The sequence below is a fragment of the Octopus bimaculoides genome, chromosome 29 (assembly GCF_046866305.1).
Source record: "Octopus bimaculoides isolate indiv1 chromosome 29, ASM4686630v1, whole genome shotgun sequence".
In the NCBI taxonomy this organism is placed as follows: domain Eukaryota; kingdom Metazoa; phylum Mollusca; class Cephalopoda; order Octopoda; family Octopodidae; genus Octopus; species Octopus bimaculoides.
The window spans coordinates 18185047-18209119 of record NC_142956.1 but is presented as its reverse complement, the minus strand read 5'-3'; the positions used below and the strand labels follow the sequence as shown (position 1 = coordinate 18209119).

The window sequence follows — 24073 nt, the reverse complement described above, 5'->3', positions numbered from 1 at the left end:
ATCTTCTTCATCAAGATGCACATGTCTTCACTTACCTTCTTTTTCTTATCATTTCCTCCTCTTCTAATCGTTTACGCGTCACATCATTATAATCATCATGATCACAATGATCACCATCATCAATAATTATTAGCATCATCATAATTACCAATGGCATCATCATCATCATCCTCACTCATCATCATCACTCATCACTCATCATCATCACTCATCACTCATCATCATCACTCATCATCATCATCATCATCATCACTCATCATCATCATCATCATCACTCATCATCATCATCATCATCACTCATCATCATCATCATCATCACTCATCATCACTCATCATCATCATCATCACTCATCACTCATCATCATCACTCATCATCATCATCACTCATCATCATCACTCATCATCATCATCATCACTCATCATCATCATCATCACTCATCATCACCATCATCACTCATCATCATCATCATCATCACTCATCAGCATCATCATCACTCATCATCATCATCATCATCACTCATCACTCATCATCATCATCACTCATCATCATCATCACCACTCATCATCATAATCCACAGCAACAGCATCATCAGCACGACGACCAAACTTTCATCACCACAACGAACCACATCATCACCATCAACATCATCATCATTATCATTCTCTTCAATCAACATCATCATCCCTTATATATTAATCATTATCATGATCATCTTTTCGTATCATCGTCTTCTTCATCTAATTCTTTCACTTCTACTTATATTTCTTCTCTTCCTGCACTTAATTACTTAGAAATAATATTTTAAATTTTATGACCAATCTCTTCAACATGGTACCGTATCAATTCTCTTACAGATTTCTGTACAATAATAAAATCTCGAATATTGAACGCGAATCATTCGAAAATCTTCCCGAATTAGCCGATCTGTAAGTTGAATCAGTTTTGCTAATAATATTTTCTTGAAGTTTTATTTCTAGTTAATTAATGTCTTCGAATCTTTCTCTGTAATCCTGTTTTTGCGTTTCACCAACTCACATCCTCTCTATATAATTATTTCTTTATTGCCCACATAGGGAAAAAACATAGAGGAGGAAGTGAGTCGATTACATCGACCCCAATGCGTAACTGGTACTTATTTAATCTATCTCAAAAGGATGAAAGGCAAAGTCGACTTCGGCGGAATTTGAACTCAGAACGTAACGGTAGACGAAATACCGCTAGGCATTTCGCCCCGCGTACTAACGATTCTGCCATCATCCTCATCATCATCATTTTCTTCTTCACTCATCTTCATCACCATCATCATCATTATTATCATTTTTTCTTGCATCTAATTAATTAGACAATTAAAATTAACATTCCATCACAAATCTCTTCTGCAGTATTTCTTAAGAATTCTCTTTTACCTTCCAGAGATTTGACCGGTAATGAAATCTTCAAAATTGACCAAAACAGCTTCGTAAATGTTACCAGATTAGAATATTTGTAAGTTCGCTCAGTCTTTCTGATACTATTTTAAGTGTATATTTCTAAATAATTATTGTCTTCCCATCATTCTTTATTATCTTATCTTTGCCCTTCTCTGACTCATATTGTCTCTATAAATGTGTGCAACACCCTGTCTAAAGATATGTGAAAATACAAGTGTTTGTGGTCTGCATTGGTATTTGAATTTATGTCCAAGAGTGTGTGTATATTACTATTTTACTCTTTTACTTCTTTCAGTCATTTGACTGCGGTCATGCTGGAGCACCGCCTTTTAGTCGAGCAAATCGACCCCAGGACTTATTCGTTGTAAGCCTAGTACTTATTCTATCGGTTTCTTTTGCCGAACTGCTAGGTTACGGGGACGTAAACACACCAGCATCGGTTGTCAAGCGATGTTGGGAGGACAAACACAGACACACAAGTATATACACACACATACATGCATACATATATGTATTGTTCATATTAATTTATTTTTGTGTTTTGCCCTTTTCCATTGCATTATGCTTAACATTTCTCTTACCATTATTTTGGTAAGTAGCCTGGTAGCTCTGTGCTAATTTACCTCCTATAGCAACATTTAATATTATTTCACAAGTCTATTCTGTACTATCTCTCGACATTACTCGTTTATTTTACAGACATCTCTCCCACAATAAAATCTCGAATATTGAAGAGAGTACATTCAAAACCCTTGGAAGTTTAAAAGATCTGTAAGTTGCATCAGACCTCCTGATAATATATTTTTGAATATATATTTCAAAAATGTTTAATGTCCTTTCATCTTTCTTTCACCTCTTTTAATATTTTCGTTATATCTATTCTGTACTATCTCTCGTGAGTACTCTTTTATTTTTCAGAGGTCTATCTTATAATCAAATCTCCAATATTGAAGAAATTGCATTCAAAAACCTTCACAGTTTACGGTATTTGTAAGTTGGATCAGTCTTACCGATAATATAGTTTTGAAAGTATATTTTAAAACTGTTTAATTTCTTTTCATCTTACTTTCGCCTCCATTTTCTCTTTTTTAACTAACACTTACTTTGTGAGTGAGGGTTTGCGTGAATATGTGGGAATATACGTGTATGTGGTTAATATCACTGTTTGATATTATGTGTATAACTGTCTAGTAGCCTCGTGGTTCTTGGTATCTAAATATTTAATTTTTAATATGTAATAATTTTTTTTTAATATTTAATAGTTTTTCACGAATGTATTTTGTACCATCTCTCGCCAGTACTCTTTTATCTTTCAGAGATCTATCCTATAATCAAATATCGATTATTAAGGAGAGTACATTCAAAACCCTTCACAGTTTACGGGATCTGTAAGTTGGATCAGTTCTGCTGATAATATTTCCTTCAGTATTTATTCCTTAAATGTTTAATGTCCTTCCTTTCACCGCTCTTTTCCCTTCCCTAACAAACACTTTCCATTTGTGATTGTGAGTGTGCATTAATATGTAGGAATATGTGTTCTTCTGATCTACTCACTGTTCTACATAATGAATATAAGTTCGTGTATGTGCAGATTATGTTATATATATAGTGTGTCGTTGATTGTCCCTTCTGATATATGCTCAAGTGTTTGTCTATACGTGTGTGTATGTTTGGTGTATACTTATATATAGTCGTGCATTTTTATCTACTTTGTTCTAATGGGAACCGGCGATTTTATGCCTATCAATAACTTCTAATAAAGTCTAATAAGGATAATACATCGTACAGTCTGCAACAGTCGTCTCTTATATCACCTTATGATTCTGCTTACACCTCCTTCCCCCACTCTTCTCTTATTTGTCTGTTTTACTTTTCCTTTTTCTGTCCACTAATTTACTACAAAACCACACCCACTATTTGTATATTTTAAACCTTTCCCTTACTATAAACCGTTCATTGTTCATGTTAATTAATTTTGGTTTTGCTTTCTGCTTTTTTTCCATTGCTTTTTGCTTGACATTTCGCTTCCCTCAGATTGGTCGTTATTCTGTAAGTAGACTGGGGACGCTTTGGTGGCTCACTTCCTATAGCAAAAATAAGTAATTTTTTTTTACAAATGTATTCTGTACTACCTCTTGTCAGTAATCTTTTATCTTTCAGAGATCTATCCTTTAACAACATCTCGAATATTGAAGAGAGTGCATTCAAAAACCTTGGCAATTTACAGGAGTTGTAAGTTAGATCAGACCCGCTGATAATATTTTTTTTGAGTGTATATTTCAAAAAGTTTTCCTCTTTCATTCACATCTCTTAATATTTTTTCTCAAATACATTCTGCATTATCTCTCGTCAATACTCTTTTACCTTTCAGAGATCTATCCCATAATCAACTCTCGAAAATAAAAGAAAGTACATTCAAAACACTTCACAGTTTACGGGATCTGTAAGTTGGATCAGTCCTGCTGATAATATCTCCTTCAGTGTTTATTCCAGAAATGTTTAATGTCCTTTCATCGCTCTTTTTCCTTCCCTAACAGACACTTACTTTCTATTTGTGGTCTAAATCAATGTTTCACATAATGTGTATAATTTCGTGTTTGTGTAGACATAGCTTTGCGTCGTTGCATAATTATATATTCCTTCAATTTTCTCGTTCTCACTTTCTTTGTTGCCATTCTTTGTCCCACTAGGGTACAAAAGTATTAACAGATAATTTTCTATCATTTTCACCATACTAATGAAGTTCACTGTTTATCATCGTCATGAATATCAACCTCATCCCTTCTAATTTTTCTTCTGTTTCTGCATCTAATTGCTCAGGCATAATATTTAATAATTCGTGACAAATGTCTTCTATGATATTTCTTACCAATTCTCTTTTATCTTACAGATATCTAGGCAATAATACCCTCTCCATTATTGCAGAAGGAACCTTTTTAAACCTTACCAGTTTACTGACTTTGTAAGTTGCTGGTACTTCTTTGTTACATGTATATATATGTATATATATATATATATATATATATATATATATATATATATATATATATATATATATATACATGTACATTTACTACTTCTGATTCGTCTTCTTCCTCTCATCGTCACTCTATTTCTCTCTTAATCTCTATCATTTTCACTCATCATCTTCATCTTTCAATTCTAGTTCGTTTTCTGTTCCTACCTCTAATTCATTGGACATAGTATTTCTGAGCAAATTTTAATTCTATCTTACAGAGATCTATCCCATAATAATATATCGACCATTAAACAGGGAACCTTCGAAAATCTGTACAGTTTGCAATCTCTGTAAGTTCGATCAGTGTTACTGATACTATTCTTTGTCTGTATGATTTTACATAACTAAAATTTACCATTATTTTGCTTCCGTCACTTTGCTCTTCTCTGACTCACACTCTAACATACACAAGCGCACACACACTTATATATTAATATATAAAGAATAAAAAGTTTAGAATGGTACAACAATGCACTATAGAATAAAAAATGGACTATATACCTGTTGTAATTTGGTTATCTATAGTCCAACTAAGAAGATCTGAAGAAGGAATTGTAATTCCGAAATATCATCAGACTATAGATAACCAAATTACAACAGGTATATAGTCCATTTTTTATTCTATAGTGCATTGTTGCACCATTCTAAACTTTATTTTCTTTACAAACAATACACAATGCTTCAAGCGAACTACAATACTCTCCTATATTAATATATGTATATATAAGTATGTATGTATGTATGTATATATAATTAAACAAAGCACAAAGTGGAGAAGTAGTGATGAGCAACAATTGACTTTCATCAATTATTATTTATTAATTCAATGTAAATAGACTGCATCCCATGTAACAGCTGCTTCGACTTCCAATGTTGTGTGATTTTGCCAATGATATTCAAAAGTATGTAGACTATTAAGCATATTTGGGAATAAAAGCGATATGAAATATCAGAGTGGAGAATAAGTAAAGAAGAGGAGCTCAGAGAATAAAAAGGAAAAAGTTGAATATGGTTGTAATCACACCATTTTGTTTGTGTGTCTCTTTTGGCTGTTACTTAACGGCGGTTTGATCATACCGCGTCTTTACTATTTGTAGGCCGGGATTTCCACAGAGTTCCCAAAAGATCATTCTTGCCACATTGTCATGACATCGTTTGAATTCGCTTTGTCCAATTTCGGGCATTCTCTAACGATGTGTTCTACCGTTTCACCCCTCTCGCGTTTACAGTGTCAGAGTTGACTAAAGAGAAATTTAGAAAATATTTAACAGGGGGAAAATAGATTTAGTGAATTTTACGTATTTTGAATTAACTTTGTTTCTTCCTTTCAGATATTTGGGCCACAACCAAATGCAGAAATATGAGGATGGTGCATTCTTATTCCTTCCCGACATATATCATGTGTATGTACAAGTTTTTTATATTTCTTTGGAAAGTAGGACGTTATGTAAAACTAATACCATAAAGAGAGATCATCAATTTCACAAATATTTTATACAGTTGGCAATGAACAACGTTGGGTTGGTTTAAAATTTAATATATGAAAATAATTATATCCAAATACTGCATCTAGTCATTGTAAAGCCTGCATTTAAATAGCATGAGGATTGATATCATCTAATTTCATCCATGTTAATTAATACCGGGTGTTAGTTCAATGGCTAACAACTGTGTGCATATATATATATATATATGACTGAGAATGTGTATGTCTGTATATATGAATCAATAAAACTCGAGAACTACCCAACCGATTTCATTCAAGATTTACACATGATTTACTTGGGGTCCATGCAGTGTCATAGGCTAAAACAAGTTTAAAGTTCTTGCGTAATGCGAGCCCGGGGCAATATCTTATTTCTTACATTATTTCAATATTACGTGTCAAAAGTGAAACAATAACATCTTCCTTGTAATGTGAGATACTTTCAGTTTTAATAGTTTCAATATTAATATTAAAGCTACTATCTCATTTAGACATATACATGCATATATATATATATATATATATATATATATATATATATATATATATAAACATATGCATGTATGCATATATATATACATATACCTGTATACATGTGCATATCCATCTCGTCTTTTGTTTTCTTTGTATTATTGTAAATTCCAACTATATATATACACCAGAGTATATATATAAATAAGTCACTTCAAGTGGCTATGAAATTTCTCCTTACTTAAAGGGATTTTATTATTCAAGATATAAGTTATGAGTGCAGTAATGTAACGACTTTACTGTTTCCACCAATAACCATTTCACATTTTGTTATTAACACCTACGAAAGAAAGAACATGAACGTCATAAGTTATATACACCTGCTTAAATTATATAATCCTTGTTTCTTGTGGAATCCAGCTGGCGTTTCTCTGTTGATCTGAAGCACATTCTTTTAAAGTTCTCCTTATAATTATAGAGACCTCAGTGGCAATAAAGACATGATGTGTGGATGTCACCTATTAGCAGTAGTAAATTATACGAGAAATACATACAATACATCTGTGGTTGTCAAAGGCGAGTGTCATACAGGTCTTGGCCAAGAAACAACACCTATACTGAAATATTCGCAATGCCAAAGTTAGTAAAATCTTCCTTGCTTTATTGTTTTTTTACGTTTACCAATAAATAAAAGTCCCGGCCATTCTCTGCTGCTCAAATTATAATGTCTGATGAAAGAGACCAATAGATAGATATATCTAAAGGAATAAACGCATTGCCTTCCAAACCCTTCACCTGTCCCACGATGTACATACACATGAACGCGCGCGCATACACACACTCACACGCACACTCACATACAAACACACCCAGACACTCACATGTTCTATCTAAGGCATTCACAGAAGCAACAATACCACACAAACACACATCCGCGCAGATGCCCACCAGAATGAACCTATGTATGAACATGCGCACACACACTTACACATACACTCATACACCCGCTTTTCACTCCCTCTATCTATCTATCTATCTATCTATCTATCTATCTATCTATCTATCTATCTATCTGTCTATCTATCTATCTGTCTGTCTGTCTGTCTGTCTACCTGTCTGTCTATCTATCTATCTATCTATCTATCTAATTATCTATTTATCTATCTATCTATCTATCTGTCTGTCTGTCTGTCTGTCTGTCTGTCTATCTATCTATCTATCTAATTATCTATCTATCTATCTATCTAATTATCTATCTATCTATCTATCTATCTATCTATCTATATCTATCTATCTATCTATCTATCTATTTTTCTCTCTCTTGTACAATCCCATTGCCATCCATACAACTACATATATATATAGAAGCAAAAATCTGGCAGGCAAACAGACAGATCTGAAACTGACCTGGAGTCTGATTTAGAGTTTAATTGAATGATTAATCATGTAATTGATGTGTTAATTCATTAAATAACTAACCAATTGACGAATAATAAAGAAGCAAATTAGAATCAGTACGTGTGTTTATTATTGGCATAATGACATTTCTGAGATACAATAAACCTCCAGCATTCGAACAAGTAACCTCTACGCTTTGTTTTGTTGAATTTTTAACAAAACTGAAGCGTTTCCAAATGAAAACAAAAACATGTTTGTAGTTTTAATTGATAATTTCTTTTATATGTCTGAAATATATTGGTTCCAATATTAATATGTATGAGTCCCTTAGTAAATGTTTCCTGTTGGTGCTGTACATTACACTATTTGGTTCCGAAATACGAATATTCTTTTATATTCTGTAGATTACTCGTTATTTCAAAAGAACTTGGAGTGTCAAACATGTTCAGGGATGATGTGCAATGATTCAGAAAGGACAGGCTGTCCAGGAGTAGAGGTAAACTAAAATTTTACTTTCTCCTTTTCTGTTGAAATATATCCGCAGCCGTCAGTATGGCCTGGTAGTTTGTACCATTCTTTCACTAATTGTTTTAGGTACCTATGTAGTCACAAACAGACACACACACCCTCTCGGTCTTGCTATCATAGCATATTGAATATGGAATTACGGAATATCAAAGATTTGACAATTAAAGACAGAGAGAAGAGGATGACCAGCACTAAGTTGGCACTCATTTTCAACAGAGTAGACTGGAGTATCATGAAAGGAAGTGTCTTGTTAAAAATCATGAGATGCTCGCTGGTCCAGTGACAGCTTCTCTATTTTCTCTCCGACAAACATCGTTGTATATAAAATAGGGTTAATAAACGGACGTCATTCTTTATAAGTGGAATATATTTTACAAGGTTGGAGGCGCAATGGCCCAGTGGTTAGGGCAGTGAACTCGCGGTCATAGGATCGCGATTTCGATTCCCAGACCGGACGTTGTGAGTGTTTATTGAGTGAAAACACCTAAAGCTCCACGAAGTTCCGGCAGGGGATGGTGGCGAACCCTGCTGTACTCTTCCACCACAACTTTCTCTCACTCTTACTTCCTGTTTCTGTTGTGCCTGTAATTCAAAGGGTCAGCCTTGTCACACTGTGTCACGCTGAATATCCCTGAGAACTACGTTAAGGGTACACGTGTCTGTGGAGTGCTCAGCCACTTGCACGTTAATTTCACGAGCAGGCTGTTCCGTTGATCGGATCAACTGGAACCCTCGACGTCGTAAGCGACGGAGTGCCAACAAGATTTTACAAGGGATTACATACACAATTATCTTGTAACACATCGTCTGTTTGTTTCGTCTTCATTTGTTTTCTTAAAAATCATCTGGAGTAATTATTCGACTTTTTGTTTGCTATACATCCCGCGTTGCTCTTTCTGCTGTTAGCAATAGTAGTTGTAGTAGTACTTGCTGTGGTAGTAGTATATGACTTTTATATTTATTGTTACAGCCTGTATGCCAATATAAACTATCAATGAATGGCGTCACACTGAAGTTTGAAAGATCTTGCAGGACATACAGAAACTGCCTTGAAGCTATGAGAAACAATACTTTTACGTGCAATAAATGGGCCAATGGCACTTCGTGTGTAGCTTGCTGCAGCGGAAACCAATGTAACAAGAATGATTTCATGGGTAAGCGTTGTTTAGTTTCTGATTTAATCCACCTGATTTCTTACAGATACATATTTACTAAGATGATTTACTACAGATGCATAGTTACTAAACATAGTTTACCATAGAATAATTTATCACATTCATCTGTTGCTGTAACACTATAAAATTAAAAAGAAATCTTCATAAACCTTCAGTGCTTTGGTGACTTCAAATTTTCATATAGGCCTTGAGGATGACTAATCAATATCAAGTAGTAGACCTGCGAACCGTTTTTATCGCAGTTCACCTTGTCATTGAAAGAATAACTTCGTTCAGATTAACTGTGGTTTATGAAGGCTGGTGTATTACAGCTCATTGGTTGTCAACGTCTCGCACTAGCAAGTGTATGTCTTATTCAACTATAGAGAATTCCACTTAATACTACAAACAAGGAGACACTGAGGTGCATAACAATGAGTATGCAGCTCATGAACTGAACATATATTTAGCAATTTTCGCCCTACAGTAAATTGTTAATTAACTCCCAGTGATTCATTAAATGTGTTGTATTTGCTTCTGTTGTTTTGTCTCAGTGCGGATGTAAATTTCTGTAAACTTTATCTAAAATTTTCCATTGCAGGGACTGTTGAGGAATTTTCAAGAAAACTCCTGAATATTTCACAGAAATCAGTGGATTTCAAAGAAGATATTGTCTCGGCTATAGCCATGCTTGAGGAAATGGCGCTATTGATATCAAATGCGTTCGTCAATATAATACTGCGCAAAATACTTCATGGTATCAACGATATGATAAATGCACCAGAGAAGATTTTGGTTGAGGCAGAAAAAGCTAACAGAACTGTCAGCAGGTAAAATTCAGATCACATTTGTTGTTGTGGAGGCGCAATGGCCCAGTGGTTAGGGCAGCGGACTCGCGGTCACAGGATCGCGGTTTCGATTCCCAGACCGGGCGTTGTGAGTGTTTATTTAGCGAAAACACCTAAAAGCTCCACGAGGCTCCGGCAGGGGATGGTGGCGAACCCTGCTGTACTCTTCCACCACAACTTTCTCTCACTCTTACTTCCTGTTTCTGTTGTGCCTGTAATTCAAAGGGGTCAGCCTTGTCACACTCTGTGTCACGCTGAATATCCCAGAGAAATACGTTAAGGGTACACGTGTCTATGGAGCGCTCAGCCACTTGCACGTTAATTTCACGAGCAGGCTGTTCCGTTGATCGGATCAACTGGAACCCTCGTCGTCGTAAGCGACGGAGTGCCACCAGTGTGGTGATGGTGGTGGTGGTTGTTGTTGTTTTGGCTGTGGTGATGTTGTGGAAGCAGTAGCAGCAACAACAGTACCCACAACAAAAGCAATAGTAAAAACTGTTGTGTAAAATGATTTGCTAATTAATGTAATTAGTGTAATTAAACCTATAACTAATTACGTATTTGAACCACACTGTCAATTGAACCTTGTTTTCTTGATTTCCTCACAGAATGCTGGACATTATAGAAATAATCCCAGAAAAGATTCCACTGGAAGAGCAGAAAGTCGCGGTTTCATATTCTAATCTTGCTATTGGTGCTGCCAAAGTGGAGAAAGACACTTTCAATGGTCTGGTCTTTGGTGTTTCATATGGAACCAATGAAACGGAAGCGAGGAGTGAGGTACGATACTGTCTCTTGATTTACTCTCATATTGGTAATTTATTTTGAATACCAAGGTTGATAAAATGCATCAGAATGAAATATATTTTTATTGTCATATAATGTAGATGTTACAAAACTTGGCAGGAGTGGCTGTGTGGTAAGTAGCTTGCTTAACAACCACATGGATTCTGGGTTCAGTCCCACTGCGTGGCACATTGAGCAAGTGTCTACTACTATAGCCTCGAGCCGACCAAAGCCTTGAGAGTGGATTTGGTAGACGGAAAACAGAAAGAAGCCCGTCGTATATATGTATATATATGTGTGTATGTGTGTGTATATTTTTGTGCCTGTGTTTGTCCCCCCCCCCCAACATCGCTTGACAACCGATGCTGGTGTGTTTATGTCTCTGTAACTTAGCGGTTCAGCAAAAGAGACCGATAGAACAAGGATTAGGCTTCCAAAGAATAAGTCCTGGGGTCGATTTGCTCGACTATTTAAAAAATTATTTCACCTCACGTTCAGTCGAAAGTTTATAAATTTTTACGACGTCAGCAACATTCAACAGTAGTTGCGTTTTATATTTATCAATTTAAATTTTTCTTTTATTTTCCTCCACCAGATCTATAACAACTCAAACTCAAAAGTGGAAGATATGATGGATTATATTTCATTGCCTAAGAGTTTAATAAGACATCTGAAAGAAGAAGAACACGCAACATTTTCAAGGATCTCCTTGTTTAATATGAAAGAGGATAAGCTATATAGGGTATGGTACAAAGCTTGGAAATATTTCTTCTGGTTATTTTTGAATTCATTGTTACGTTTTTTGATAATGGAAGAAATAATACTAATACAACAAAATTGATGTGATGCTTTTTTAGCGCTTCCATCAATTTTTTCTTCACCTCTTCCACATCTGCAAATTCCGCAGCACCAGCTTTCATCACCAGTGATGGCCTTCGAAAACAGTTCCATTCAGTCGTGACTGGTTTTGATATTTCGTGAGCAAGAAAACCACAGATTTTGCTACCAGTCTTTTCATTCCAAATTCCTAGCTCAAAATTTTTTTGGCAGTAGCTCCAGGACACGCTAGTCATATCAACAAGTTCGTCAATTTTTTGGTGCCGGTTGTATATGTGCGAGTGGAGGCACAATGGCCCAGTGGTTAGGGCAGCGGACTCGCGGTCATAGGATCGCGGTTTCGATTCCCAGACCGGGCGTTGAGTGTTTATTGAGCGAAAACACCTAAAAGCTACACGAGGCTCCGGCAGGGGATGGTGGCGAACCCTACTGTACTCTTTCACCACAACTTTCTCTCACTCTTTCTTCCTGTTTCTGTTGTGCCTGTAATTCAAAGGGTCAGCCTTGTCACACTGTGTGTCACGCTGAATATCCCCGAGAACTACGTTAAGGGTACATGTGTCTGTGGAGTGCTCAGCCACTTGCACGTTAATTTCACGAGCAGGCTGTTCCGTTGATCGGATCAACTGGAACCCTTGACGTCGTAAGCGATGGAGTGCCTCCTCCTCATATGTTGTATAAAGTTATTGTACTGATTAAAATAATGTTGTCGAAGCACAACTCCAGTGTTTAGTTCCATGCTTTAACGATGTATTAATAAACACTTCTACGGAATAAATTTATTTATTTAACGACTTCTCTTTACAGATAATAGAAAACTCTACTACCAAAGCAAATACTAAAATTAACAGCCATATTATTGCTGCAAATATTCCTAACATTAAAATAACCAACCTTGATGAACCAGTTAGCATCTCATTCAACTTAATAGATCAGGTAATAATTATGTGTTTTGTTATAACTGTCGTTGTTAATGTTTCATTTCAGAGCCACACCTTACACCTCCTGACAGAAACACTGACTACGGCGCAAGTAGTAGTAGTAGTAGTAGTAGCTGTTACCCTGTTGACATTTATAACTTATTGTATCTTCATTATACAATGTGCGTGCTGGATATGTTTCCGATTGTTTGTGTTCTGTTTTAGTATCAGCAGTATATTGTTTTAATATGTTTGGGCATTGCGTTCAATGATTATGACTGTATTTTAAATTTGATTAATTTCTTTGGGGTTTCTATGACTGTAGTTGTTGCTGTTTATGTTGTTTTCCTTCATGCAATTTCTGACCAGGAAGACTTATGATGAAACATTTTACCGCCGCGAACATCATGCCACGTTGTAGTTCAGATCTACACGAACAAATCCCTTCCTTTCAGAAACAGTCTGAATGGTAGTCCAAGTGATGGCGATATATGTAATAACATGTAATAGATATTATGAGAACATACATAGATTTATAAACGAGATGGAATAGTCAGTTACGTCATGGTCTGTTTCGATATTTTATTAGTCAGTTTAGCCAAACTTAATTACATGTGTTTTAATTGCAAACTAATTTGATTAAATAAACAGAATTTAATTTTTTTCAGAATGCTGCCAACCCACAATGTGTCTATTGGGATAAATCCTCTGAACATTGGTCAACAAAAGGCTGTTACATATCCGACTATGAACCTGGGAAGAAAGTATTGTGTTCCTGTTACCATCTTACAAGTTTTGCTATACTAATGGTTGGTAACATTATGACATGTTGTTAATTGCCCGTAAATTGGCAATTGTGCCTATGCATAAATAATTTCAATAACTATTAAACTTCATGTTGGTGGATATTTTAGTAAATATGGGACATTGATATTTTGTAATAAGTCACTGTTGTTAATGCTGCTATTGCTATCGTCTATTAGTCTAAGATTAGGATGTTATCCACTAGATGTACCCAGCTAATGTCCTCGATTAAAAACGTCAGAATCCCTCCAACAAAAAGGAACAGCCATCTCCCTTGTATTTAAAATCTATTGTGTTGAAACTATCTGAATGGTACTTTAATCGATACATACATAGTTAATATACAATAGATGTCCATAGCAGAATAAAAATTGTTAGATGTTAAAACAATGGTCGCTTCATGATTCTCTTAGATCTCTCCTCTCATTTAAGTCAGCCTTGTCACACTGTGTCACGCTGAATATCCCCAAGAACTACGTTAAGGGTACACGTGTCTGTGGAGTGCACAGCCACTTGCACGTTAATTTCACGAGCAGGCTGTTCCGTTGATCGGATCAACTGGAACCCTCGACGTCGTTAAGCGACGGAGTGCTAACAACAACGGTCAGAAACATTACCGAATCAAATCAATTGTCTTTATAACTATTTACGTTTCTATTCCTTTTATTACCAAAATAATTCCAATTTCAGATTTTTAATATCTCTAGTTAATCATTTATCTTATATTTCACGTCAGACGTCTGTCCTCAGTTAACAGATAGTTTAAGCGAAGCAGCTTGAATTATTTGTGCTGTAACATATAATAAGATATACCTTCAGTGAATTCGAACTCAAGATTTAAACACCGGTGGTATATTCTACCTGGACTCAGACGTCGCTTATATACATTATAAAGATAGTGATGCTTCATATTGGAATTAATTATCTTGTAACATGTAATAGAAGATTACCCCCCCCCCCCCACCTATATGAACACTCATAATTTATATAAGTATTGATCAATATATATGAAAGGAAGAAGAGAAGAAGAGGAGCTAATACGTTGTCGTCTGTTTTCTGTTGCAGGATGTCTACGGGAATGACAAAAATAAAGGAAAGGAAAAGAATAGTGAACTCCTCTCTATTATTTCTAACGTTGGCTGCATAATATCATTTGTCTGTCTCATTCTGACAGTAATAATCCATGCTTATTTCAAGTAAGCATTTCAATTTCTATTTTCTTTTATAAGCTATTCAAATGCATTGGGACACTGTCCATCAGTTTGTGGGTCTCTCCCACATCACGTTCGTAAGCATGACATGGTTGATGTCTGCAGGAAAATCATGCATGTGAAGAGAAATCCAGAATGTTGTCACTTTAGTGAAGGATTATTGACTGGACAGTTATTTTAGTGCAAGTTTTTGTAAGCGAGTCACAGTAAGGATGATATGAGAATGAGGGAATGAGCGAGGAATGCCTGTCTTGTGTGTCTAAGGAGAGTTAATTCAGAAAGGTATAAACTTTACTATTACAATTGGGTATGGTGCATAATTATTGCGGCTTTTTTTTCAACACATTTTATTCAACAAAAGCAATAACAACATGTAATATTTCAAAGGATATATATATACGCAGTTTTAGACGCGCTTTGTCACTACACAGTAATTTTCCCTTGTTTTTAACGGTCATTTTTCACAGGAATTTTCAATTGGCCGGATAACTGAAGAGATGTTGGCGTGGGCTCCCACCCTGGCATCCGAAACTCGGAGTTTTATCATGGCTACTGAATAAGTGTCACATATTTTTACAGATATATATATATATATATATATATATATATATATATAAGATTATTTTGCAACATAATGTGTCATGTACAGACATTTGACTTGTTCTGTGACTATAAAGAACTACCATCATAAACAACCAAACCTACCCAGTGAGCGCAATAAACATAGTGGTCTATACCTCATATAGATCATTATACACACCTGTTTTACACCATGTCTGTATACAAATTCTAAATACATATTTCACATATCATTTATATTTCGAATAACCATTAAGTTGTAGTTACTTTTTTGTGCTTTGAGCAATTTCTTTATTGATTGATTAATGTTAATAAAAGCAGTATTATTATTTTTTTTCTTTCTTTTCGTCATTATTCCAGAACGCTATGGAAGTTAATAGCTTCAAAGATTTTAGTCAACTTGTGCAGTTCTTTAGCTGCCACATATCTTATCTTTCTTGTTGGGTTCCAAGAATATATTACAGAAATAACAGCTGTTTGTAGGGTAAGTGGAAACACATTGAAACCAGCAAATATTTTGTTTTGTAAAAGCCCAGGTTGTAGCACTAAATATCGCATTTAATGTTTGCGTTGTTCGTTTTTACATTCTTTAATTTGACCAGTGAAGGCGATCAGATAAGTAGTTAGAGTAACTGGCTCAAGATTCTAAATTCGTGAGTTCAACTCCTTGACCGAGGCTCTTTATTTCTGGTTGCCCCATTGCACTCTGCTGGCAAAAATGCGTGCTTCCTGTACTTCAAAAGGACCATCGTTGCCACATTTTGTGTCACACTAAATCTCCGTGTGATATACGTTAACAGTGTGCGTGTCTGTGGAGTGCTCAGCCACTTGCACGTTAATTTCCCAATCAAGCTGTTTCGTCAATCAATTCGACTAGAACCCTCATCGTCGTAACCGATGAAGTACCAATTTTCATTTGACAATGATTAACTGTTAAATGATAACATCAGTGTTTATGATAAGAAATTGTTGTTGTTGGCACTCCGTCGCTTAACGACGACGAGGGTTCCAGTTGATCCGATCAACGGAACAGCCTGCTCGTGAAATTAACGTGCAATAATATAGAAAAATTCCTTTCTATATTAAAAGACGTGTTTTTGAGATTTCTGTTGAAATTTCAGTGGGGTTTATTTTAATGTTTATCCGTCTGGGATCAATAATGCAAAGTACCAGTCGAGGACTGACATTTATACCCGACCCGGGTAAAATAATATATATTCGAGGCCATGCGTCAGTGTGAGATATCATTATTTTATTGTTGTTGTAGGCAGTTGCTGCTCTGTTACACTACTTCCTCCTGTCATCTTTCATGTGGATGATTGTAGAAGCAATTCATATATATCTAGGCCTGTTTGTATTCAAAACCATTCGGTCATCATTTATCAAGAGGAGTTCAATTTTAGTCTGGGGTATGTATAATGTCTTTCTTCTCATTATGTACCTAATTTCATCTCTCTCCCACAGGAACACACACATTCTCTCTCACTCACTCACTCACTCACTCTCTCTCTCTCTCTCTCTCTCTCACTCTCTCTCTCCCCCTCGCTATCTATCAGTCTATATATCTGCCTATTCATCTATCTCTTTTATACATATATTGTCTGAGTTTAAAGTCTTATATTTGTCCCGGCGACGCGTTGTGTCCTTGAGCAAGACACTTTATTTCACGTTGCTCCAGTCGACTTCGCCGGCAAAAATGAGTAGTACCTGTATTTCAAAGGGCCGGCCTTGTCACACTCTGTGTTACGCTGAATCTCCCCTGAGAACTACATTAGGTGTACACGTGTCTGTGGAGTGCTCAGCCACTTGCACGTTAATTTCACGAGCAAGCTGTTCCGTTGATCGGATCAGCTGGGACTCTCGTCGTCGTAACCGACGGAGGGCTCAATTTTTCATTAATATCTGCATATGTTTATTCATTTCCGTATATATCGTTTTCAGGTCTTCCAATTGTGATTGTCATAATTACTTTGGCAATTAGCAACACAAACAATTATATCAGAATTGAAAAAGTGTAAGTATTTATGTTTTACTGGCCTAATTTTCTCTAGTCTTCACAACTAATATTTATGCGTTCCGTTCAATATTATAGAATAATGAATAAGCTGCCATCGAGATAAAGCTAAGGCATTGATTCCTGGTACCTATACACTGATAATGTTTATTTTCTATCCGGTATCCTACCTTTCAGTTCAGTAAGACTGAATATGTATTCAGTTTTGAACAGAAAGTTTTCCTTCTCAGAGCTAAGGCCCGTGTGTAAATGTGTGACGCAATGAAAGTCATTCGATAGGTACGAATGGCAGAGATGCAATGTAACATCAAATCCACAATCGTGCTACTCAAATTCAGTGTGATATGTGCAACTTTTTAGCGACACTCCCATCCACTGTTTGGTGCAATCGTAGAGTTGGAGGAGGGAGTGAATTCTATTTCCTAACTTGATGGCCTACTACAGCCCTCGGCGGCTGATGCAGGGTGCCGCAAAATTCAATAAAAGTTGAGATACAGAAAGCCTTGAGCAATCACCTTTTGGGGCTGGTCTACCCAACGAGTTTTGTGTAGATATGTCAGGCATGTTCGCCGATGTCGTCGCAGTTGTCTACTCCAACTGACATCAGAACGGAAGTATTCCTAGTTTTGTAATCTGTAGAATAGTAATCCTAGTGAGGGAAGACGCGACCATGGGTGGGGTGTGTAATCGAAAATTTCCAACACATGACTCTACTTAACACAGAGTTTTATCATTAATTTTCTATTTCTTTGTAGCTGTTGGTTATCCAAGACAGCTTTCTATGCTGCTTTCCTCGCTCCCGTGGCGATCATTCTCCTCTTCAACATTACTATGTTTTTTGTCGTTATGTGGCGTCTGAACTCATTGCAAAATGACAAGAAATTTGTACACAACACAAAAAAAGTACGTGTGTTTGGCGTCGTAGGTTTATGCTTCCTACTTGGATTGCCCTGGGTTTTAGCATTTTTCGCTTTTGATGAAGCTGCAGAAGTATTTAATCATCTTTTTACCATCTTCAACACCCTTCAAGGAATGTTCATCTTCATATGCTACTGTATATACAAAAAAGATACCAGAGATGTCATTTGCCTCTTTGTGCGTAAACGAAAAACCTGGAGGCAAGTTCCGGAGAATGTAAGAAGTAAGTGTAATTTCGTCTCTTTTATACTTGCTACCAGCACAACCGATATTTTCATGATGTTACTATCAATATCATCACTCTTAGGAAGAAAGAGTGAGAGAAAGTTGTGGTAAAAGAGTACAGCAGGGTTCGCCACCATCCCCTGCCGGAGCCTCGTGGAACTTTAGGTGTTTTCGCTCAATAAACACTCACAACGACCGGTCTGGGAATCGAAACCGCGATCCTATGACCGCGAATCCGCTGCCCTAACCCCTAGGCCATTGCGCCTCCACAAAATACACCTAAAGGCCAACGTAAATTATATACTCAACCATGCAAACCTTTAACTGAATAGAGCTAAATGGTTCATCTTTTTTTTTATATAAAGTTTCTCTGGAAAATTAATCAATTATTTGCTATCTTACAACGTACCCCCGAAAATTATTATTGCCTGTGAGTGTAATTACTCTTTTAAATATAAAACTTGTTGTTCATCCCTACTTCTTCTGTAATAACATTATTTTCTCTTGTGAGAAAAGAGTTGATGACAACTGTTGCTGTGTATAATATTTAGGGTCGTGAATTATTGACATGAAAAATTAATATTCATATAGTTTATTTTCATTATGTTTCCAGGTTCAATCTCCGAATATGAAATAGGAGGTAAAAAAAAAAAAGCAGAAACGACCTTTTGAATGAAAATGAAGAAAAACTCCTCAAGACTAGTCTTTGATTATATTTTACGTCAAAAATCTAAATATTCTTATATTACATTAAACTAAGCAAATATATTCAAGCTGCCTATTTCATATTTAAGTTTTTGCTTTCTCAAATAATCTGTAACATATATACGCTTGTGTGTGGGTGTGAGTATGTGTGGGTGTGAGTATGTGTGTGTGTGTGTTGTGTGTCTTCAAGAGTCACCTTTGGTTATATTTTGCCTCAACTTTTCTTCGTATATTACATTGCGTGGCTTTTATTTTTTTGCCTATTGATACAACACTCCGTCGCTTACGACGTCGAGGGTTCCAGTTGATCAGATCAACGGAACAGCTTGCTCGTGAAATTAACGTGCAAGTGACTGAGCAATCCACAGACACGTGTACCCCCAACGTAGCTCTCAGGGGAGACTCAGCGTGACACATAGCGTGACAAGGCCGGCCCTTTGAAATACAGGTACTACTCATTTTTTGCCAGCTGAGTGCACTGGAACAACGTGAAATAAAGTGTCTTGCTCAAGGACACAACGCGTCGCCGAGAATCGAACTCACTATCGTGAGCCGAATGCCCTAACCACTGAGCCACGCGCCTTCACATTGATACAACACTATGCTACTAAGAGACTCTTTAATCCGCAATAATGTAATTTTAAAAGAAGCAACATGCATGACTATTGGCTGAAGCGTAAAAATCTGAAAATATTCCTAAAATCTCTCCATATTTCACTGTTGCCTTCTTTTACAATGTAATATTTTATTTTCTCTGAATAAAGTGGTTTGTTACTACAACTTTTCGGAAATTCGAGTTAATCTATAATAATAATAATAATAATAATAATGTGTGCCAATACACACAGATAGAGAAATTAAGGCCAATAGACCAGATATAGTTGTCACAGATCATGAAGAAAAAAAATGCTTTCTAATTGATGTATCAATACCAGCAGATGACAACGTTTCCCTAAAAGAAATGGAGAAACTTTCAAAATACAAAGACCTGGAAATAGAGGTAACTCGAATGTGGAATCTAAAAACAGAAACAATTCCTATCATAGTAGGTGCCTTAGGTATAATAAAAAAAATATTCAGACAAATACATAACAAAAACACCAGGACTTACAAGTATATATAACATACAGGAAATTGCACTACTGGGCACTGCACACATCCTACGCAAAACACTTTCAATACAGTAACCATAAGAGCATCACAGCAAACCACAGCACATACCCAAGGCACACAGAGCTGCGCTCGGTCGGGAAGTGAAAGTACGTTATAAAAATAAAACTACTGAATAATAATAATAAAACAATAGATAAATAAACACTTTAAAGTACCAAATAACTCGGTTATGGAAAATGAAGATGGTAAAGACAGTGTCAATTATTTTTGGCTCAATGGAGACAGTATCGGCAGGCACCATAAGGAATATATAGGAAATTGGAATAGAGTTCCCAGTAGAACTGTTACAAAAGGTTTGCATCCATGCCTCGGCTAAAATATTTGGGAAAATATTAGACAGTTGAAAAGAAATATTAAAGAAGGGTAGCAAAGCGTCTTTTGTGAGAGAATGATATACTGCAGTATCCGTTACATGTCTTCTCTTTTGTTTCAATATGCTTGCCTCTTTCTTGTATGAATACATTGCTGAATAGTTGAATTAGTCATTTTTGAATAGTAGAGTTACTTCACTGAAAGAATGGTTTATCACTGATACCACAGTGATATGCCTTTTCCCCTATGTGAGTGCACTTGTGTTTATTTAGGCCACTACTTTTAGACAACGAACTATTACAGATAACACAGTGATATAGATACTCACCACTGTGAATTAGTTTCTGTTTATATAAATTACTTCACTCAGAGAATGATTTATCATTAGATAAGAATATTCCTTTGGCTGCTCTTATATATGAGTCACATAAATCTTTTAATCTTTTACTTTTTTACTTGTTTCAATCATTAGGCTGCACCTATGCTCGGGCGGTGCCTTGAAAAGGTTTCGCTGAACGAATCTACCTCAGTACTTTTCAAAGTCAGGTACTTATTCTGTTATTCGCCTTTGCCGAACCACTACGTTACGCCGATGTAAACACACCAACACTGCTTGCCAAGCGGTGGTGGGGGACAAACACAGACATAAAGACACACATATACATGTATACATACATATACATATGTACGTATATATATATATATATATATATATATATATATATATAAAACAAATAATAAATGAGTATATGCATATATACGTACAGGTATGTGCATACCTACGTCTACTTGTATATATAAGTGCATATCTGGGTACAGGACATTGCAAACAAAATGTAGACAAAAAAATAATAATAACCAGAGTACAGAAAACACACAGGCCACATAGAGAACATTTTCCTTCATCAGCTACTCCCATTCTAACACAGGCGTTTCGAAGAGTTAGGGCAGGACGCATCGTTAAAATGGCTCTTCCCACGGACCACAAATTAAATTTGTATACACAAATTAAATTTGTACCATGGAGGAATGTAGTGGCGGACAGAAAACAAGACAAGAAAACAAGACAGGAAAACAAACGGAAAAGGATATACGGCCAGACGTGAAAAATTGTGTATGTTGAACGCTGTGAAGCAACGAACTGGAAGCGGGACGAAGTAAGTTCGCGTGTTTGCTCGGCGATAGCCAAGGAAGAAAAGAATTAGTAACCGGACACATGTGACCAGCGAGGGGTAAGGAAGAGAGAGAGTGGTAGAGGGAGAAACAAGGGGAGGAAGTAGAAAATAGGTGAGCAACGAGAGAAATATAGTAGTAACAGAAGGAAGAACGAGAGGGGGAAAGAGAGAGATATAGTAGTGGCGGAAGGAAGAACGAGAGGGGTAAAGAGAGAGATAATAACGCGGGCATAGCAACTTTTACTAAACTGGAGACGCATAGTAACGCACAGAAATCCTGTCCTATACCTCTTCTTTCCAACATGTCCGTGGTGACATTTGCGTCCCTTCCCCCCTTATTTTTCCCCTAAATTTCTTCCGATTTCTATGTTTGCGATACAAGAGATTAGGATTTCACCCACAAAATACGTTCTCAATATTTCAATTTTCTCCCTTTCGACAACAAATTCACTTTTTACTTTTTTCAATTTTTTTTTTTTGGTAATACAGGCAGAAAAAACGGATCTATTTTAAAACGGGGGCACCAGTTTTCATTTATGTTTTATGTAGTGTTTTTGGTACCGAAAGACTTTCAAACTTCGTATACTTATCTATTTTGTGTTATAGAACAGAAAACAATTTTTGTATTCAAATTTATTTCATGTAAAAAATTGTCTTATTTCGATAATTTCTACTAATCACTGACGTCTATTCAGTTGAAAACAGTTAGCGCTGTAACAGTGTATATCGTATTAATCCCCTAACCCTAACCCTAAAACTAACCCTAACTCTAGAATCCGAACTCTAAAATTGTTACACACATAGATACGCACAGCGTAATTTATTATATAAACAATATATGCGTATAAATTACGATTAAACCGGATGAAATATGTCACAGAGAATAACATTTTTATGACCTCCCAGCAGTAACTCTATTCAGCTGAATAGACGTCAGTGATTGGTTGAAATTACAGAAATACGACAACTTTAACATGGAATAACTTGCGATGTACGTTTTTTTGTTAAGAAGACTAAGAGTAAAAGATGTTTTATATGACACATTCTACCAGTGTCCCAAGTTTCAAAGTGTTTCGTTAGTGTTTCGTTAAGAAAATACTGGTACCCCCGTTTTAAAATAGATCCGAAAAAACAGTATGAATTTTTAAGAATTTTATCCATCACCTTACCACTTTTAAAAAGCTACACACTCCCGATATTTCACTTTTAGATTTTAGAAAAAAAGGGTGGTTTCTTCAGAAATAATGTCGTTTATCTGTTGTTTCTAGCATGTCGGGTTTTCTGGTGGTGGTCTGGTAATTTTTAAGTCCACTATTTCAATAGAATTCTACGCAAGCGGGAAACATCAACCAAAAGTGAAAGAATGGGAAATTTTAGATTTTCGAAAGCTGGTAGGTGATGGGTAGGTGAGGTGGAAGAAGGGGTATCGAGTGTTTCTTTAAGAAAAAGTAAACTAAAAAAAATGTATATATATATTTCTCAGATTCGTAATCTCTGTATGCTTTTACGTAGATAACAAAAAATTCGAAAACAAGTTACTAATTAATAAATTGTAATGGAGATAGGGGGAAATCAAAATATTGAAAACGTGATTTCTGGACAAAATCGTATTAGCCCACTTTTATTCGATGAAGCAATACATAGTTTCTGATCCTTCTTAAGAACAGAAGGCACTTTTATACAAATTGTACCCTCGCCCTTCACTATTAAACAAACAATAACTTCTGTTATTCCATTCTGCCCATAGGAATCAAATAATACAATTTGTTTGTCGGTCATAACACTCGGGCAACGCCGAGATGCATTGCTAGTATTATGCATGTATGTACACACATACACACACACACACACACACACACACACACACACACACACACACATATATATAGGTATCTACACACGCACACACATTCATACATGTATATATATTATGAGCATGCATATCATTTTTCAGGCATCTCTGAGCTGCTTGGTCATGGTGTAGTAATGAATAAATTACAAATGACTATCAGAATATACAGATAGAGAGACAGGCAAACAGATATCTATCTATTTATCTGTCTGTCTGTATGTCTCAGT

General features: G+C 36.0%; 1 protein-coding gene across 6 annotated transcripts in view; it reads left to right on the top strand.

The window, feature by feature from the left end:
• The window catches only part of LOC106873847 (uncharacterized), a 30169-nt gene extending 10055 nt beyond the window's left edge, over nt 1-20114 (top strand). For 2 of the 6 annotated variants that reach the window (XM_089344928.1, XM_089344929.1), the window contains exons 7-30: nt 856-927; nt 1415-1486; nt 2131-2202; nt 2350-2421; nt 2748-2819; nt 3592-3663; nt 3803-3874; nt 4322-4393; nt 4669-4740; nt 5782-5853; nt 6886-7046; nt 8210-8301; nt 9304-9487; nt 10089-10317; nt 10944-11115; nt 11717-11863; nt 12766-12894; nt 13547-13687; nt 14748-14878; nt 15833-15956; nt 16740-16881; nt 17414-17486; nt 18242-18627; nt 19243-20114. In XM_089344928.1, the coding sequence (XP_089201054.1) occupies nt 856-927; nt 1415-1486; nt 2131-2202; nt 2350-2421; nt 2748-2819; nt 3592-3663; nt 3803-3874; nt 4322-4393; nt 4669-4740; nt 5782-5853; nt 6886-7046; nt 8210-8301; nt 9304-9487; nt 10089-10317; nt 10944-11115; nt 11717-11863; nt 12766-12894; nt 13547-13687; nt 14748-14878; nt 15833-15956; nt 16740-16881; nt 17414-17486; nt 18242-18627; nt 19243-19301 (2890 nt within the window). In that variant the 3' untranslated portion in view covers nt 19302-20114. Of the gene's footprint in view, nt 1-855; nt 928-1414; nt 1487-2130; nt 2203-2349; nt 2422-2747; nt 2820-3591; nt 3664-3802; nt 3875-4321; nt 4394-4668; nt 4741-5781; nt 5854-6885; nt 7047-8209; nt 8302-9303; nt 9488-10088; nt 10318-10943; nt 11116-11716; nt 11864-12765; nt 12895-13529; nt 13688-14747; nt 14883-15832; nt 15957-16739; nt 16882-17413; nt 17487-18241; nt 18628-19242 lie in introns of those variants that run through there. The other 4 variants (XR_016238918.1, XM_089344930.1, XR_016238917.1 and 1 more) reach the window with 4 other exon arrangements.
• The last annotated feature ends 3959 nt before the right edge of the window (nt 20115-24073 follow it).